The sequence below is a fragment of the Hemitrygon akajei genome, chromosome 2, assembly GCF_048418815.1.
Source record: "Hemitrygon akajei chromosome 2, sHemAka1.3, whole genome shotgun sequence".
Lineage (NCBI taxonomy): Eukaryota > Metazoa > Chordata > Chondrichthyes > Myliobatiformes > Dasyatidae > Hemitrygon > Hemitrygon akajei.
Window position 1 is genome coordinate 180,993,621 of NC_133125.1, and position 17,866 is coordinate 181,011,486.

The 17,866-nt window shown below is 42.0% G+C and overlaps 1 protein-coding gene across 1 annotated transcript in view; it reads right to left on the bottom strand.

The window, feature by feature from the left end:
• Window positions 1–226: 226 nt before the first annotated feature.
• The window catches only part of LOC140718953 (hepatic and glial cell adhesion molecule-like), a 120,235-nt gene continuing 102,595 nt past the window's right edge, over window positions 227–17,866 (bottom strand). The window contains exons 7-8 of the mRNA XM_073033248.1: window positions 5,608–5,703; window positions 227–2,680 (exon numbers count right to left, since the gene is read on the bottom strand). Coding sequence (XP_072889349.1) covers window positions 2,676–2,680; window positions 5,608–5,703 — 101 coding nt within the window. The 3' untranslated portion in view covers window positions 227–2,675. The remainder of the gene's footprint in view (window positions 2,681–5,607; window positions 5,704–17,866) is intronic.

Consider the following 17,866-nt stretch of genomic DNA (forward strand, 5'->3'; position numbering starts at 1 on the left):
GCCCAGCGCATCTGAAGATGTGAACTTCCTACTATTCCGGACATTTACAGGGACAAGTGTGTAAAAAGGGCCTGAAGGATCATTGGGGACTGAGTCACCCCAAACACAAACTGTTCCAGCGGTTACCATCCGGGAAATGGTACCATAGCATAAAAGCCACGACCGACAGGCTCCGGGACAACTTCTTCCGCCAGGCCATCAGACTGATTAATTCATGGTGATACAATTGTATTTCTATGTTATATTGACTGTATTGTTCTACATACTCCTTCTTACAAATCACTATAAATTGCACATTGCACATTTAGATGGAGACGTAATACAGTGTAAAGATTTTTACTCCTCGTATGTGAAGGATGTAAGTAATAAAGTCAATTCAATTCACTCATCTTTGGGACATGGAAGAAATTTGGATGATTGAGGGGAAGCCTACGCAGTCACAGGGGGAAATTGCAAACTCCACACAGACAGCAGCTGAAGTCAGGATCGAATCAGAGCTATTGGAGCTGGGAGGCAGCGGCTCCACTCATTGAACCACTGTACAACCAGAATTAGATTGATCAAACTCCGAAATTGGTGGGCAACAACTTCTCAGAGGAGATCCAACATATTAATTCAATCACAATACATCATTCGGAGGATGTAAAGATCTGGTATGTTACCAAACACTCTAGCAAGTTTCTGCAGATGTAGTATGGAGGGCTTTCAGACTGCATCGCCATCTGGTATGGAGACAGCAATGCACAGGATTAGAAGAGGTTGTAGAGGGCTGTAGACTCTGCACCATCGAGAAAATCTTCAAAAAGTGACAATTCAAAATCATCCATCATTAAGGACCCATACCAGCCGGGACATGCCCTCTTCTCATTACTACCATCAGGAAGGAGGCAGAAGATCCTGAAGTCCCATATTCAACGTTTTAGGAATATCATCCTCCCTTCTGCCATCTGATTTCTGAACAGTCCATGAAAATGAACATGCCTCATTAATGCTCTTTTGCACTGCTTCTTTCTATCATTGATTATTGTTTAAGGGGCACTTAAGAAACTCTTAAATAAGCACATGTATGATAGTAAACTGCAGGAGGGAAGTGCTAGATTGATCTTGGAGTAGGTTAAAAGTTTGGCACAAATTGCAGGCCAAGGGGCCTGCACTGTGCTGTCATGTTCAATATCTAAAGTAATTTGCTATGCCTGGACTACACTACTACCGACAAACAACGAATTTCATGTCTTACATCAGTGACAGTAAACCTCATTCGGATTCTAATTCTAAAGATTTTGGAGTCAGCAATGAGCAAGTTACGCAGTCTTTCCCACGAACCTCCAAATTACGCAGAGCAGCTCTCCCGGTGGGTACATCTGGGAGCCGACAAAATCCTTCCTTGTAGGACTGAACAAGCTCTGCTAACATCCACAAGCTCCAGAAAGTGTCAAATAGACCATGACCTAATTCATTATATTTAAGCTGCAAATCCTTAGGATCCCATGGGTGTGGTATGTATTTTAATGACTGTTTTTGTCATGGCCAAGAAATTTTCATTAATTTCAGAGAGAGTATGCTTAAGTCGTATGGTAGGGCTTGAAATGAGTTTTAGATGATTCTCGGGCACATCTCCCACTTCATTGTCAGCGGAGGGAAAAAGTCCAGATTCTGGGGATTCAGATTCAGATTTGCTGTCAAAAGTTTTATTACTTCTAATGAAAAGTTCAATATTCTCTTGCAACAAAGCCTCAGGGAGGCTGGGAGCAACAAAGCTGAAAAGGGTAAATACAAGCAACAGACTAGCAAGCTGGAGGTTGGGTGCTGGGATGTGGGTGAATGGGAAGTGTACTGGCCAATGCTGGACATTGCATTTAATACTGTTCTGGTGTCCACCTTACCCTTAATTTTCAACAGTTCGTATTTCTATTAATTATCAAGGCTCTATTGAGCTCCTGTGAAAAGCCATCTCTCTGCGAAAAGATTTTTTTCTGTGGAAAGTTACCTGATCATGGTCTGCTTCGCTTAGTTAACTGTAAATGCATTGCTCAGTGTGTATATATAAATATGATGTGTATATATAAACATGAGTGAACTATTTTTGCATCATTGCCAAACTGGGCACATTACATTCCTCCCCCTCCTCCATTAGTATAATGTTTTGAAATTATATACATGGACGGCATTGAGTCCTTTTCTGTATCTCTACATATGACAATAAACAACTAATTAATAAATACTTGAAGGCCAAGAAAGGATTCGGGACATTCCACCAGTTACGTCTTCCAGCCTGAAGAAACCAGTTTATTCCAATTTTCTCCTTTGTCTTCAGCTCTTGCTCACTCTCTTCCCTGATGTGCACCATAAATCTTGCACATTACCATGTGCCTTCTGAATTCAGTCCATCTTTTCCTGGGATCCTTTGTTTAATTTGGGATAAATTACTGCTGAGTGCAATGAAAAAAACTGTTGAAATTCCTTTCATGTCTTGGAGATGCTGCAGCTCCCAGGGAGAAGTGCTTTGCACAGTGTAAGCTTGATGGGGAACTCCTGGACCTTGTCACCAGTGCAGAAGGAATGGCACCAACCAGGATAATGTGAACTGGAGTGGAATTGGGAGGTGGTTGTCTTCCAGTGGACCTGCTGCCATTGTCCTAGTGAGTGGGGGCGGGGTCTCTATTGAAGAAGCCTCTTCAACCTGTGGGCATGAGAATGTCAACATGAACAAGCACACATATTAAAACATGAGACCCTCCTAGCAGGGAGGCAATGTTCACTGCGCTGGTAGCCTGTACTCGTACATTGAACAAGGTGTCATGAGAAGTGGAGAGGAACAAGCTGGAGGGAGACAGAGATCAGAGAATTGGCAGTAAATCTCTCCGACCTGATGAATGAGCCATCAGGGCAAGGCCTATCACCTGCCCCACTAAGTGGTGTTAAAAATACCATTGGGCAGGAGAACAATATAGAAACACAGAAAACCTACAGCACATTACAGGCCGTTCAGTCCAAAAAGCTGTGCCGAACATGTCCCTACCTTAGAACTACCTAGACTTTACCCACAGCCCTCTATTTTCTAAGCTCCATGTAGCCATCCCGGTGTCCCTTAAAAGACCCCATCGTTTCCGCCTCCACTGCCGCCGCCGGCAGCCCATTCCACACACTCACCACTCTCTGCGTAAAGAACTTAACCCTGACATCTCCTCTGCACCTACTTCCAAGCACCTTAAAACTATGTCCTCTCGTGCTAGCTATTTCAGCCCTGGGGAAAAGCCTCTGACTATCCACATGATCTATGCCTCTCTTGTACATCTCTATCAGGTCACCTCTCATCCTCGGTCGCTCCAAGGAAAAAAGGCCAAATTCACTCAACCTATTCTCATAAGGCATGCTCCCCAATAAAGGCAAAATCCTTGAAAATTCCCTCTGCACCCTTTCTATGGTTTCCACATTCTTCCTGTAGTGAGGCAACCAGAAATGAGCACAGTGCTCCAAGTGGGGTCTGAGCAGGGTCCTATATTGCTGCAACATTACCTCTCAGCTTTTAAACTCAATCCCACAATTGATAAAGTCCAATGTACTGTATGCCTTCTTAACCACACAGCCAACCTGTGTTACAGCTGTGAGTGTCCTATGGACTCGGTCCCCAAGATCCCTCTGAACCTCCACTCTGTCAAGAGTCTTGCCATTAATACTATATTCTGCCATCATATTTGACCTACCAAAATGAACCATCTCACATCTATCTGGGTTGAACTCCATCTGCCACTTCTCAGCTCAGTTTTGCAACCTATCAATGTCCCGTTGTAACCATTGACAGCCCTCCATACTATCCACAACTCCCCCAACCTTTGTGTCATCAGCAAATTTACTAACCCAACCCTCCACTTACTCATCCAGGTCATTTATAAAAATCAGAAAGAGTAGGGGTCCCAGAACAGATCCCTGAGGCACACCACTGGTCACCGAACTCCATGCAGGATATGACCCGTCTACAACCACTCTTTGCCTTCTGTGGGCAAGCCAGTTCTGAATCCACAAAGCAATGTCCCCTTAGATCCCATGCCTCCTTACTTTCTCAATAAGCCTTGCATGGGGTACCTTATCCTTGCTAAAATCCATATACACTACATCTGCAGCTCTACCTTCATCAATGTGTTTAGTCACATCCTCAAAAATTCAATCAGGCTCATAAGGCATCACTTGCCTTTGACAAAGCCATGCTGACTGTTCCTAATCATATTATACTTCTCCAAATATTCATAGATCCTGCCTCCCTGGATCTTTTCTATCAAATTATCAACCACTGAAATAAGACTCATTGGCCTATAATTTCTGGGCTAACCCTACTCCCTTTCTTGAATAAGAGAACAACATCTGCAACACTCCAATCCTCTGGAGCCTCTCCTGTCCTCATTGATGATGCAAAGATCATTGCCAGAGGCTCAGCAATCTCCTCCCTCGCTTCCCAAAATAGCCTGGAGTACATCACATCTGATCCCAGTGACTTATCCAACTTGATGCTTTCCAAAAGCTCCAGCACATCCTAAATATCTACATTCTCAAGCTTTTCAGTCCACTGCTAGTCATCCCTACAATTGCCAAGATCCTTTTCTGCAGGAAATACTGAAGCAAAGTATTCATTAAGTACCTCTGCTATCTCCTCCGGTTCCATACACACTTTTCCACTGTCACACTTGATTGCTCCTATTCTCTCACATCTTATTCTCTTGCTCTTCACATACTCATAGAATGCCTTGTGGTTTTCCTTAATCCTGTCTGCCAAGGCCTTCAGATGGCCCCTGTTGGCTCTCCTAATTTCATTCTTATGCTCCTTCCTGCTAGCCTTATAATCTTCTAGATTCCTATCATTACCTAGTTTTTTGAGCCTTTCATAATTTTTTTTTTCCTTCTTGACTAGATTTTCAACAGCCTTTGTACACCACGGTTCCTGTACCCTATCATCCTTTCCCTGTCTCATAGAAAGCTATCTATAAAAAATGCCACACAAATATCCCCTGAGCATTTGCCACATTTCTGCTTTTCATTTCCCTGAGAACAGCTGCTCCCAATATTTACTTCCAAGTTCCTGCCTAATTGCTTCATATTTCCCCTTACTCCAATTAAACATTTTCCTAACTTGTCTGCTCCTAACCCTCTCCAATGCTATGGTTAAAGAAATAGAACTGTAATCACTATCTGCAAAATGCTCTCCCACTGAGAGACCTGACATCTGACCAGGTTCATTTCCCAATATCAGATCAAGTCCAGCCTCTCCTCTTGTAGACTTATCTACACATTGTGTCAAGAAACCTTCCTGAACACACCTAACAAACTCCACCCCATCTAAACCTCTCATCTAGGGAAGTACTCACTCAATGCTCCCTGACCTGATGAATGAGCCATTTGGGCAAGGCCCATCACCTACCCCACTAAGTGGTGTTAAAGATACCATTGGGCAGGAGAACAACATGGAAGTTCTTCCTGTCTAATATTTATCTGCCACTAATGTCCAAACTGGATTGTCCAAATGCCAACTCGGAGATCACACTGTGCACAAATTAACCATATATCACACACTCACGTTGGATAAGGATGGAGGTTTACCAGAACACAAATACTCACCATACACTAATCGCACAATGAAAACAAGCACCGATGTACAGACCAGGAGAACAGCTGGAAACAACCCATATCGAGCTCTGTAATGGGCTTCATGATCTACAACAGAAGATTTGGTCTTCAATTAACTTCCATAAATTTTATTTTACTTAATTTTGCTTTGAACAGTACACAATCTGAGTGATCAGAAGCCTGAGAAGACATAATTCACTCGGGCTTGCTGATCAAGTGCAAAAGGATGTGACTCACAGTAGTTTTGGAGCTTTGAGCCGTGGCCAATCAGCGTTCTGGACCGATTAGCAAGAACAAGTTAAAATAATGCAGTCATCATTGGAGTCGACAGAGTTAAGAGTGGAGATTATGAGGCTTTATCTTTTTGAGGCTTCAGTGAGGAGAGGCTTCAGTCAGAGGTTTAAAAAGCTGTAGGGTGAGGTATTTTATTACCGCTTCTTTACATTTTTTCAGTGTAACAGTAGAAATGTCAGGCAAGATAATTGAATGCACCTTTTGCAGGATGAGGAGGGCAGGGGGACCTGTGTCCCTGACAACCATACCTGCGAGAAGTGCATCCAATGGCAGCTTCTAACAATCCGCATTAAGGAGTTGGAGCTGGAACTGGATGAACTCGGGATCATTCGGGAGGCTGAGGGGCTGATAGATAGGACATATAAAGAGGTAGTTACACCCAAGATGCAGGCACTGGAAACAGGGTGACAGTCAGGAAGGGGGAAGGGGTTAAACAGCCTGTGTAGAGTACCCCTGTGGCCATATCACTTTGGAAACAAGAGAGAAAATCTGCAGCTGTTGGAAATCAAAGCAATACACACAAAATGCTGGAGTAAACAATCGACGTTTAATTTTATCACTGTTGCAGCTCTAAAGTGTTACTGTCTGTGTAAGATGTCAAAACAACATAAAACAAAGGCTTCTGGAGATATTAAGAGGCATTTGAGGTCGCAGTGCTCCGGGCAGATGGCCTCTGATCAAAATGGCAGAGGACCATCGTCTGAGGGAGACCAACAAGAGGCGAGTCTTGACTTCGCTGACATATATGCGACTTTGAAAACAATCTCGGACGACCTAGTAGGCCTTGAAGATATATGCCCATCCATATTGTTAGTAGAGTCAAAGCTGTCATCACTGATAACCAGCCTCATAGATGTCGAGAAGCGGGTTGACTATCTATAGGTGGCAGCGAGGGAACGAGAAGCCAACCCATTGGCTACCAAAGCGGTTATTGACCAGCTAACAGATAAACTAGAGGACATGGAAAACCGTAATCGGCACAACAATCTCCAATTCATCGGCATTCCAGAGGGAAAAGAGGGGCAGGATATCATCGCATGCATGGATAAACTAGTCTTGGAGCTTGTCGGCGATTGGGAGGAAAAGTTTGAAATAGAACAGGCACACAGAGTGCTGGGCCCTAGACCCAGTAACGGAGATAGGCCTCGGCCCATCATCACAAGGTTCCTTAGGTCAAAGGATCGAGATTTTGTGCTGCGAGCGGCAAGGGTCAAGGGCAAATTTTCCTGGGACAACAATCATTTTATGATCTTCCCTGACTTCTCCAGACCCACGCAAATAAAATGAGGGAAGTTTAAATAATGTAAGAAGATGCTTCGGGGGCAGAATGTGAGCTTTGCGCTGCTTTACCCAGCCAAGCTAAGAATAGAGACTAAGCACTGTTTCAAGGTTCTTGAGTGCTCACGTAAAGCAAGAAAATTTATTGAGGAGATGGGGGACTCTAACTACGCTAGTTAAGTTGAGCAAGATGCGAGTTGGGTTGTGTTTGTTTTTTTTAAATCTTGCCGGATTGTATTGTACTGAAGCTACCTTAATCTCACTAGGGCTGACATACTGTTAAGTGTGCTATGTTGACTGTAAAATTGCACCGGCATTGTTTCTGAGCAGTTAAAACTGGTCTGGGCATTTCATGGACCATAATTCTTTGTGGAAAGGACGTCTGGCCATGTTCTTTGGCCACTGTTGCATGCAGGAGAGTTTTACGCACCATTTTGTTACTTTTCAGTTTAAAAAGAGGTTTATGAGTCAGTGTCAAAATATTGTAGTTTATTTGTTTGATTGTCCTAACTATGACTTCTCTTAATTCAGATAACATATGTTTCACCACATGGAATGTTAACGGACTGAGAATCCTATAAAAAGGAGAAAAGTAATGAATAAGCTTAGGAGACAAAAATGGGATGTGGTATTTCTACAGGAAACACATTTATCAACAAAGGAACCTGTAAAGCTACTGGGGAGGTTTTACAGATCATGTTTCTTAGTGCAGTGTCAACTAAGAGCAGGAGCGTTATAACACTTATCAATAGGTAGTTGCAGTTTAGATGTGAGAAACAGATCAAAGATGAAGCAGGGAGAATTCTTATTATTTTGTCAGAAGTACAGAAGCAACATATTATTTTAGCAAACATATATGCACATAATACAGAAGATGAAGGATTTTTTGTTGATCTTCAAGGAAAGTTACATTCTATTGGAGCTTATGATATCATACTCGGGGGAGATTTTAATTTGGTAATGGATCCAAAGAGAACAAAAACAAAACGTACATTACTTAAAAATATCTGAAAACAGCAATCAAAATTCTTTGGACACATCATATGAAGAGAGAGTTAGAACATTTAGTTACAATGGGAAAGCTGGAAGAAAAAAGAAGCAGAGGCAGACACAGAATGAAAATGAGAGATGGAATAACATCACGGTTAGAAACAGGGGAGGCAACAACTATAATTTGGAGGGTCAGGGATCATGATGGATGGAGAGACATGATCGCCCACGCCAAACAGCAAGGCACCTGAATGAATGAATAGATTCCAATCATCGACTGTAGTAAGATGTTGTCATATAGAACCTCAAAACTCACTGTGATGGTGCAAAAAATGTGTAATGCCCTCGGGCTTGTGGATGTTTGGCATCTTATGAATCCCAATGGGAGGGATTACACATTTTTTTTCTGCTGTTCATAAGACATACACGAGGATTTATTTCTTCCTTATATCCAAGTCACTTATTCAGTCTGTGTCTCAATGTGCAATTGGTAATATAGATAGATAGATAGATAGATAGATAGATAGATAGATAGATAGATAGATAGATAGATAGATAGATAGATAGATAGATAGATAGATAGATAGATAGATAGATACTTTATTCATCCCCATGGGGAAATTCAACTTTTTTTTTTCCAATGTCCCATACACTTGTTGTAGCAAAACTAATTACATACAATACTTAACTCAGTAAAAAATATGATATGCATCTAAATCACTATCTCAAAAAGCATTAATAATAGCTTTTAAAAAGTTCTTAAGTCCTGGCGGTAGAATTGTAAAGCCTAATGGCATTGGGGAGTATTGACCTCTTCATCCTGTCTGAGGAGCATTGCATCGATAGTAACCTGTCACTGAAACTGCTTCTCTGTCTCTGGATGGTGCTATGTAGAGGATGTTCAGAGTTATCCATAATTGACTGTAGCCTACTCAGCGCCCTTCGCTCAGCTACCGATGTTAAACCCTCCAGTACTTTGCCCATGACAGAGCCCACCTTCCTTACCAGCTTATTAAGACATGAGGCATCCCTCTTCTTAATGCTTCCTCCCCAACACGCCACCACAAAGAAGAGGGCGCTCTCCACAACTGACCTATAGAACATCTTCAGCATCTCACTACAGACATTGAATGATGCCAACCTTCTTAGGAAGTACAGTCGACTCTGTGCCTTCCTGCACAAGGCATCTGTGTTGGCAGTCCAGTCTAGCTTCTCATCTAACTGTACTCCCAGATACTTGTAGGTCTTAACCTGCTCCACACATTCTCCATTAATGATCACTGGCTCCATATGAGGCCTAGATCTCCTAAAGTCCACCACCATCTCCTTGGTCTTGGTGATATTGAGACGCAGGTAGTTTGAGTTGCACCATATCACAAAGTCCTGTATCAGTTTCCTATACTCCTCCTCCTGTCCATTCCTGACACACCCCACTATGGCCGTGTCATCAGCGAACTTCTGCACATGGCAGGACTCCGAGTTATATTGGAAGTCTGATGTGTACAGGGTGAACAGGACCGGAGAGAGTACGGTTCCCTGCGGCGCCCCTGTGCTGCTGACCACTGTGTCAGACCTACAGTCTCCCAACCGCACATACTGAGGTCTATCTGTCAAGTAGTCCACTATCCAATCCACCATGTGAGAGTCTACTCCCATCTCCGTTAGTTTGTGCCTTAAGATCTTGGGCTGGATTGTGTTAAAGGCACTAGAGAAGTCAAGGAATGTAATAATATCAGATCATGGTTGGGTTTGTCTAGAGACAATACCTCAGTATAAGAGAATGCATTCTTGTAGATGGAGATTTAACTCATCCTTGTTACAAGATTCAATAGTTAGGCAAGCTATGAGACAACAAGTCAAGGAGTATTTAGAGATAAATACACCTACGGCCTCCTCAGCAGGGACTGACTGGGAAGCCCTGAAGGCAGTTTTGAGGGGATATACTATTCAACATACTTCTTATATTAAAAAACAGAATAATCAGAAAATTACAAAGTTAGAAAATAAAATCAAAGAGATTGAGACAAAATTGAAGCAACGGATGTCATCCAAAGATTTGAGAGAACTAACACGGCTGAAATATCATTACAATTTAATATTATCCCAGAAAGTAGAATTTTGGCTTTTCAGGGCAAGACAAAGGCAATTTGAATCGGGGAGGAAGCTGGCAAGGTGTATAAAGCAGAGACAATCAATATCTATCATCCCAGCTATTAGGTCAGCAACAGGGGATACTTTGACAACAGTTAAGATATTAATGACACATTCCAAGAGTTTTATAAGGACCTATGTACATCAACCTCCAACTCTAATGAGGAAGAAATTGATAACTTTCTGAAGCCATTAGGGTTACCTAAGTTGACAAAACAACAACAATACCTTGATTCCACTATAACATTGGAAGAAACTATAACAGTGATGAAGACCTTACCTACTGTGAAAGCTCTTGGCCCAGATGGATTTACAGTGGAATTTTTAAAATGCTATGTGGAGGAGCTAGCTCCACTACTGTTCTGTCTGGCTTTGGAGCCCCTGGCAGCAGCTATCAGAGAGAATGAGAACTTTATAGGGATATCTGTGGGAGGACAGGTTCATAAACTGATGCTTTATGCGGAGGATATTTATTATTTGTGTTGGACCCTAGTCAGTCGGTGCCATTTCTTTTTAACATTATCAAGTCTTACTCTAGATTCTCAGGTTATAAGGTTAATTGGACAAAATCGGAAGCACTACCCTGGACTGCATATTACCCTGCATCTGCTTTTTACCCTGGCCAAAGAAGGGTATACGATATTTAGGTATTAACTTTCCCCCTCAACTGAAGGATTTAGTAAAGGTAAATTTTGATCCATTATTACAGAAAGTTTCATGTGATTTAGACAGATAGTCATCATTGCATTTGTCAATGTCGGGAAAAGTAAATGCCTTGAAGATGAATAGCATTCCAAAGGTTAATAATCTGTTCCAATCATTACCAGTTCAAATCCCATTAACATATTTAAGCAATTTGATAAAATAATTAAGGCTTTTATTTGGAATGGTAAACACCCATGCTTATACTTTAACAAATTACAATTGCCAGTTGAAAGCGGGGAGTTTAGGTTTGCCAAAGTTAATATACTATTACTGTGCCTTTACTCTTAAGCATTTATCACATTGGTCTCTCCCTCCGGAGAGAGCGCCTCCTTGGTATCATATTGAGTATTCTGCTCTTCCCCCCATTCCTCCACTACAATGTTTGTCTAAAAAACAGAAAACCTCCTGAGGCAAGGTCTTATCCAATTATATCGCATATGCATTTGTTCTGGAATAAGATAGCCAGATGATTTAAATTTAATCCATATTTGAATGAAGCCTCGAGTATCTGGATGAATCCAAATTTGTGTATTGATAAGTCCCCTTTTTCTCTGGAGGGATTGGCAAGGGAAAGGTATAATTACAACCCCATTTCCAGAAAAATTTGGATATTTTCCAAAATGCAATAAAAACAAAATTCTGTGATATGTTAATTCACATGAACCTTTATTTAACTGACAAAAGTACAAAGAAAAGATTTTCAATAGTTTTACTGCCCAACTTAATTGTATTTTGTAAACATACGCAAATTTAGAATTTGATGGCTGCAACACACTCAACAAAAGTTGGGACAGAACACGTTTACCATTGTGTTACATCACCTTTCCTTTTAATAACACTTTTTAATCATTTTAGAACTAAGGATACTAATTGTAGAAGATTTGCAATTGGAAATTTTATCCATTCTTGCTTGATATAAGACTTCAGCTGCTCAACAGTCTGTGGTCTCCGTTGTCTGATTCTCCTCTTCATGATGTACCATACATTTTTAATAGGAGATAGATCTGGACTGGCAGCAGGCCAGTCAAGCACACGCACTCTGTGTCTACAAAGCCACGCTGTTGTAGCCTGTGCAGAATGTAGTCTGACATTGTCCTGCTGAAATAAGCATGGATGTCGTGGGAAGAGACATCGCCTTGATGGCAACATACGTCTCTCTAAAATCCTAATATACGCCTCAGAGTCAATGGTACCTTCACATACATGCAACTCACCCATGCCGTGGGCACTGATGCACCCCCATACCATCACAGATGCTGGCTTTTTCACCTTTCGCTGATAACAATCAGGATGGTTGTTTTGATCTTTGGTACGGAGAACTCGACGCCCATTTTTTCTGAAAACTAGCTAAAATGTGGACTCATCTGACCACAGCACATGGTTCCAGAGTCTTTCGGTCCATCTGAGATGAGCTCGGGCCCAGAGAACTCGCCGCTGTTTCTGCATAGAGTTGATGTATGGCTTCCTCCTTGCATAATACAGTTTCAAGTTGCATTTCTGGATGCAGCGATGGACTGTGTTAAGTGACAATGGTTTTCTGAAGTATTCCTGAGCCCAGGTGGCTATAATTGTCACAGTAGCATGACGGTTTCTTAGGCAGTGCCACCTGAGGGCTCGAAGATCACGAGCATTCAACAGTGGTTTCCGACCTTGCCCTTTACGCACTGAGATGTCTCTGAATTCTCTGAATCTTTTCACAATATTATGTACTGTAGATGTTGAAAGACTTAAATTCACTGCAATCTTGCATTGGGAAATGTTCCTTTTGAATTGACTAACAATTCTCTCATGAATTTTGGCACAAAGGGGTGAGCCACAGCCCATCGTTGCTTGCAAAGACTGAGCCTTTGATGGACGCTACTTTTATACCCAGTCATGATACCTCACCTGCTACCAATTAGCCTGCTTAATGTGGAGTCTTCCAAACCGGTGTTACTTGAATATTCTGTGCACTTTTCAATCTTATTTTAACTCTCCCAACTTTTGTTGAGTGTGTTGCAGCCATCAAATTCTAAATTTGTGTTTATTTACAAAATACAATTAAGTTGGTCAGTAAAACTATTGAAAATCTTTTCTTCCTACTTTTGTCAGTTATATAAAGGTTCACGAGAATTAGCATATCACAGATTTTTGTTTTTATTGCATTTTGGAAAATATTCCAACTTTTCTGGAAATGGGGTTTGTAAATTGGGAGACCTTTATAATGGTGATAGTTTAAAAACTTTTAATTAATTAAGCCAACAGTACGATATCTCTAGGTCACAGTTTTGGAGATATCATCAACTGTGTCAATTGCTACATACGGCTTTTGGTTCTACACAGCAACCCCCACGAGTTACTATGATATACTGTCTTTTGTACTGGCTGCGTATGGTAAAGGTCATAAAGCCTCAACTTATCATTCAGCGTTATTACAAATCTCTGGGGACAAATTTCAGTTGGTCTTAAAAGAGCATGGGAAAAAGACAGTATGACTTTTGAGACAAGCGAGTGGGAGAAAATTTGTAAAAATGTCAAAACAACGACAAGAGAACTGATTCAGTTTAAGATTCTACACCATTTTTATTGGACTCCAGCAAGGTTACATAGATTAGGGTTGAAAAATACCCCTGAATGCTGGTGCTGTGAGGTGAACAAAGGGGACTTAGTACATGCGCTCTGGTCCTGTCCCAGAATTCAAGAATTTTGGATTATGATACATAAGCATATTGGTGATGTTTTGGGGATTCAACTCCCTTTCTGCCCCAGACTTTTTGTCTTGGGAGATACACTTGGGTTAATTGGGGATAAACACTCTCAAAATTGGATGCAGACAAGTATAATGGCAGGAAGAAAAATTATACTTAGAGGTTGGAGGAACTTGGGGACACCTTCATTTCAGGAGTGGGTCACAGAAATAGCCAAGGTGGCAGCTTTTGAACGCATGTCTTACAAATAGTTTGATAGATTGGACATCCATACACAAAAATGGGGCAAATATTTATATTTCCTGGAGGGGAAATAGTGGTGAAGCATATTGCTGAATGGCACTTTTATGTTATTAGAGGTCTAAATAGACGCACGTGTATTATATTGATACTTATTTCTGCCATGTTTGCTTTTTATTTTATGGATAATGTTATGTTTTGTAAGCTATGATTTACATAATTTCAACACTGACTCAAGGATTCGGGGAAAAATTAGTGAAAGAATTTAATAAAAAATTTAAATCATTATAAAGAAAAGGCCCCTTATATTCCCACTTGCTACCTGTCTGTCAGCCATTCCTCTATCCATGCCAGAATCTTTTCTGTAACACCATGGGATTTTATCTTGTTAAGCAACCTCATTTGTTAAGCACCTTAACAAATGCCTTCTGAAAATCCTAGTAAATGACATCCACTGCGTCGATTTGTCCAGCCAACTTGTCACTTTCCTTCACAGAAACCACGCTGACTTTGAATATGTTATCATTAGTCTCCAAGTGCCTCAAAACATCGTCCTTAATAATAGACTCCGACACTTTACCAACCACTTAGCTTAGGATAACTGGCCTATAATTAATCTTCCAGTCCTCCAGGCCCATGCCAGAATCAACTGATCCTTGCAAGATTGTGACCAATGCGTCCGTTATCTCTTCAGTGACTTCTCTCAGAAGACTGGGATGTAGTCCACCTAGTCCAGGTGACTTATCCACCTTGAGACCTTCGAGTTTGCCTTGCACTTTTTCTTTAGTAATAGCAATGGCACTCACTCCTGCTCCCTGACATTCACAGACATCTGGCACACTGCTAGTGCCTTCCACATTGAAATCTGATGCAAAGTACCCATTAACTTCAGCTGCCATTTCTTTGCCCCCATTACTACCTCACCAGCACCATTTTCCAGTGGCCCAATATCAACTCTCACCTCCCTTTTACTTTTTATATAACTGAAAAAAACTTTTTAGTATCTGCTTTATGTTATTGGCTAGTTTGCCTTCATATTTCATCCTTTCCTTTCTTATAGCTTTTTTTAGTTACCTTTTGTTGGGTTTTAAAAGCTTTCCAATCATCCAACTTCCCACTCACTTTTGCTACCTTATATGCCCCTTGGCTTTCATGCAGTCCTTATTTCCCCTTTTAACCACAGTTGCCTACTCCTGCCAATTGAGAATTTCTTCTTCAGTGGGACATATCAATCTTGTGCCTTGTGAACTATTCCCAGAAATTTCAGCCATCTCTGCTCTGCCACCATCCTCGCCAGTATCCTCCTCCAATCCACCTGGGCAAGCTCCTCTCTCAGGCCTCTCTAATTCCCTTTATTCCATTGCATGCTGATAGATGTGACTCATGCTTCTCCCTATCAAATTGCAGTATGAATTCAATCATATTATGATCACTGCCTGCTCAGTGTTCCTTTACATTAAGCTCCCTATTAAGATCTGAGTTGTTACACAACACCCAATCAACAATTGCCTTTCTCTGACTAGGCTCAAGCACAAACTGCTCTAAAAATTCACAAGCCACATTCTTGACTTCAGAATACTTCTTCCTCTTATATATCCTGTGCCTTCCAAATTTCTTCCCGAAATTCCAGCCATTGAAGCTCTGCCGTCAGCCCTGCCAGTGTTCTTTTCCAATCAATTCTGGCCAACTCCTCTCTCGTTGCTCTGTAATTCCCTTTACTCTACTGTAATACTGATATATCTGACTTCAGCTTCTCCTTCTCAAAATTCAGGGTGAATTCGATCATATAATGATTCTTTTATCTTAAGGCTCTCTAATCAATTCTGGTTCATTGTACAACACCCAAACCCAAACACACCCGAGGAATTGAGAAGCAGCTCAGAAACTCAAGATTTCCTGGTGAGGGAAGGTGCTCGAACACCATCCAACTCCAAATTACCTGGGCGTGGCACTGGATAGGACGCTCTCATTTGCCACTCACATCCAAAACCTCCAAGGGAAATTTGGCTCTCGCAATTCTCTCTTGAAAAAATTAGCAGGCACGAAATGGGGAGCTAATTCTCACACACTTAAGATCAACTGCCCTAGCACTCTGCTATGCACCTGCAGAGTATCGTGCACCTGAGTGGGGCAGATCAGCCCATGCAAAGAAAATAGTCCCGTTGCTAAACGAAGCCTGCTGAATAATTGCAGGCACACTGCGCCCCACACCCACTAACATCATTTACAGTCTTGCTCCCCCAGTGATCCAAAGACACACTACAACAAAAATTGAAAAATGTAAACAGAACTCGGATCCACGGCACCCACTACATCATCTTGTGCCAGTTTCCAACCGCCTAAAATCGAGGAAAAGCTTTGCTACAATGGAGGAATTACCGCACGGAATATCCCCCCAAACATGCAGGATTGGCCTCTGGCAACAAACAGAAGCCAGAACCCCACCAAACAAGACCCACAGAAATGTTGCCAGACGGGGGACTGCTTGATAGACGGAAGTGGTTCACTTTTAATAGAGCGAGAGTGGGAGTTTGTAGGACAGGAGACAATGTGGTGAAGTGGAGTTTAAAGACCAATGAATCCTGTGAGAGTGGCAAAATGGTGCAAAACACCGAACACGGTCTCCGCAACTGCCCACTCTCACCTGATTTAGCTGATACTGACCTGTTCAACATCAACCAAACAACACTAGAGTGGCTGGCTGTCTGATGTGACAAGCTATGATGATGACGATCCAAAGGTGGGCTCAATGAGCTGATATAAAGAGCCGTCTTGTAGGCATTCTGGAAAATCCCCCTCTTGGAAACCAGCACCAACATGATTTTTCTCAATCTCCCTGCATATTACCCTTTTGCCATGCATTTTGTATCTTTTGTTGTAATTTGTAGACCACATCCCTACTACTGTTTGGGGGGGGAGGGGTCTGTATATAACTTGCAACAAGGTTCTTTTACCCTTGCAGTTCCTTAGCTCTTTCCAAAACGATTCAACCTCTTTCAGCCCTTTGTCTCCTCTTGCTAAAGATTTAATTTCATTTTTTACCAACAGAGCAATGCCACCTGCTCTGGCTCCCTGCTAGTACGTGTGAGACAAAGTGTACGCTTAGACATATTCTTCTTTCAGCCATAATTCAGTGAAGCCTACATCATCATACCTGTGCTACAAGTTCACCTACCTTATTCCATGTACCGCGCACGTTCAAATGTAACACCTCAGTCCTGTATTCACCCTTCTCGATTTTGTCCTCATTTTACGTTGCAACTCATCCTGTTGACTGCATCTTTGCCCTATCACCAGCATCTCCCTGCTAGGAGTCTCACTGCACATTGCCTCTATTTGTAAACCAACTACCTCATCTTCAGCACTATCACCTAGTTCCCATTCCTCTGCCCAATTGGTTTAAACCCACCCAAACAACTCTGGTCAACCTGCCCGCAAGGATATTGGACTCCTCTTGTTCGGTTATAACCAGTCCCTTTTGCACAGGTCATCACTTCCCCAGAAGAGATCACAAATATGCATACATGTGAAATCCTTAACCTGTTCTTCAGCTACACATTCACTTGCCAAATCACTCTATTCTTACTGGCACTGGCATGTGGCACAGGCAGCAACCCAGAGATTATCAGCCTGGAGGTCCTGTTTTTCCGCTCTCTCCCTAGCTTCCTAAAATTTCTCTTCAGGACCTCATCATCTCTTCTTCCCGTGTCATTGGTGCCAATATGTACCAAGACTTCTGGTGAATACACACAGAATGCTAGGGGAACTCTGCAGAGCACGCAGCATCTATGGAAGAAAGCACTGTTGACGTTTCAGGCCAAAACCCTTCAGCAGGACGGAAGAAGCTGAGGAGTAGATTAGAAAGGTGGGGGGGAAGGGAGAGAGAAACACCAGGTAACAGGTGA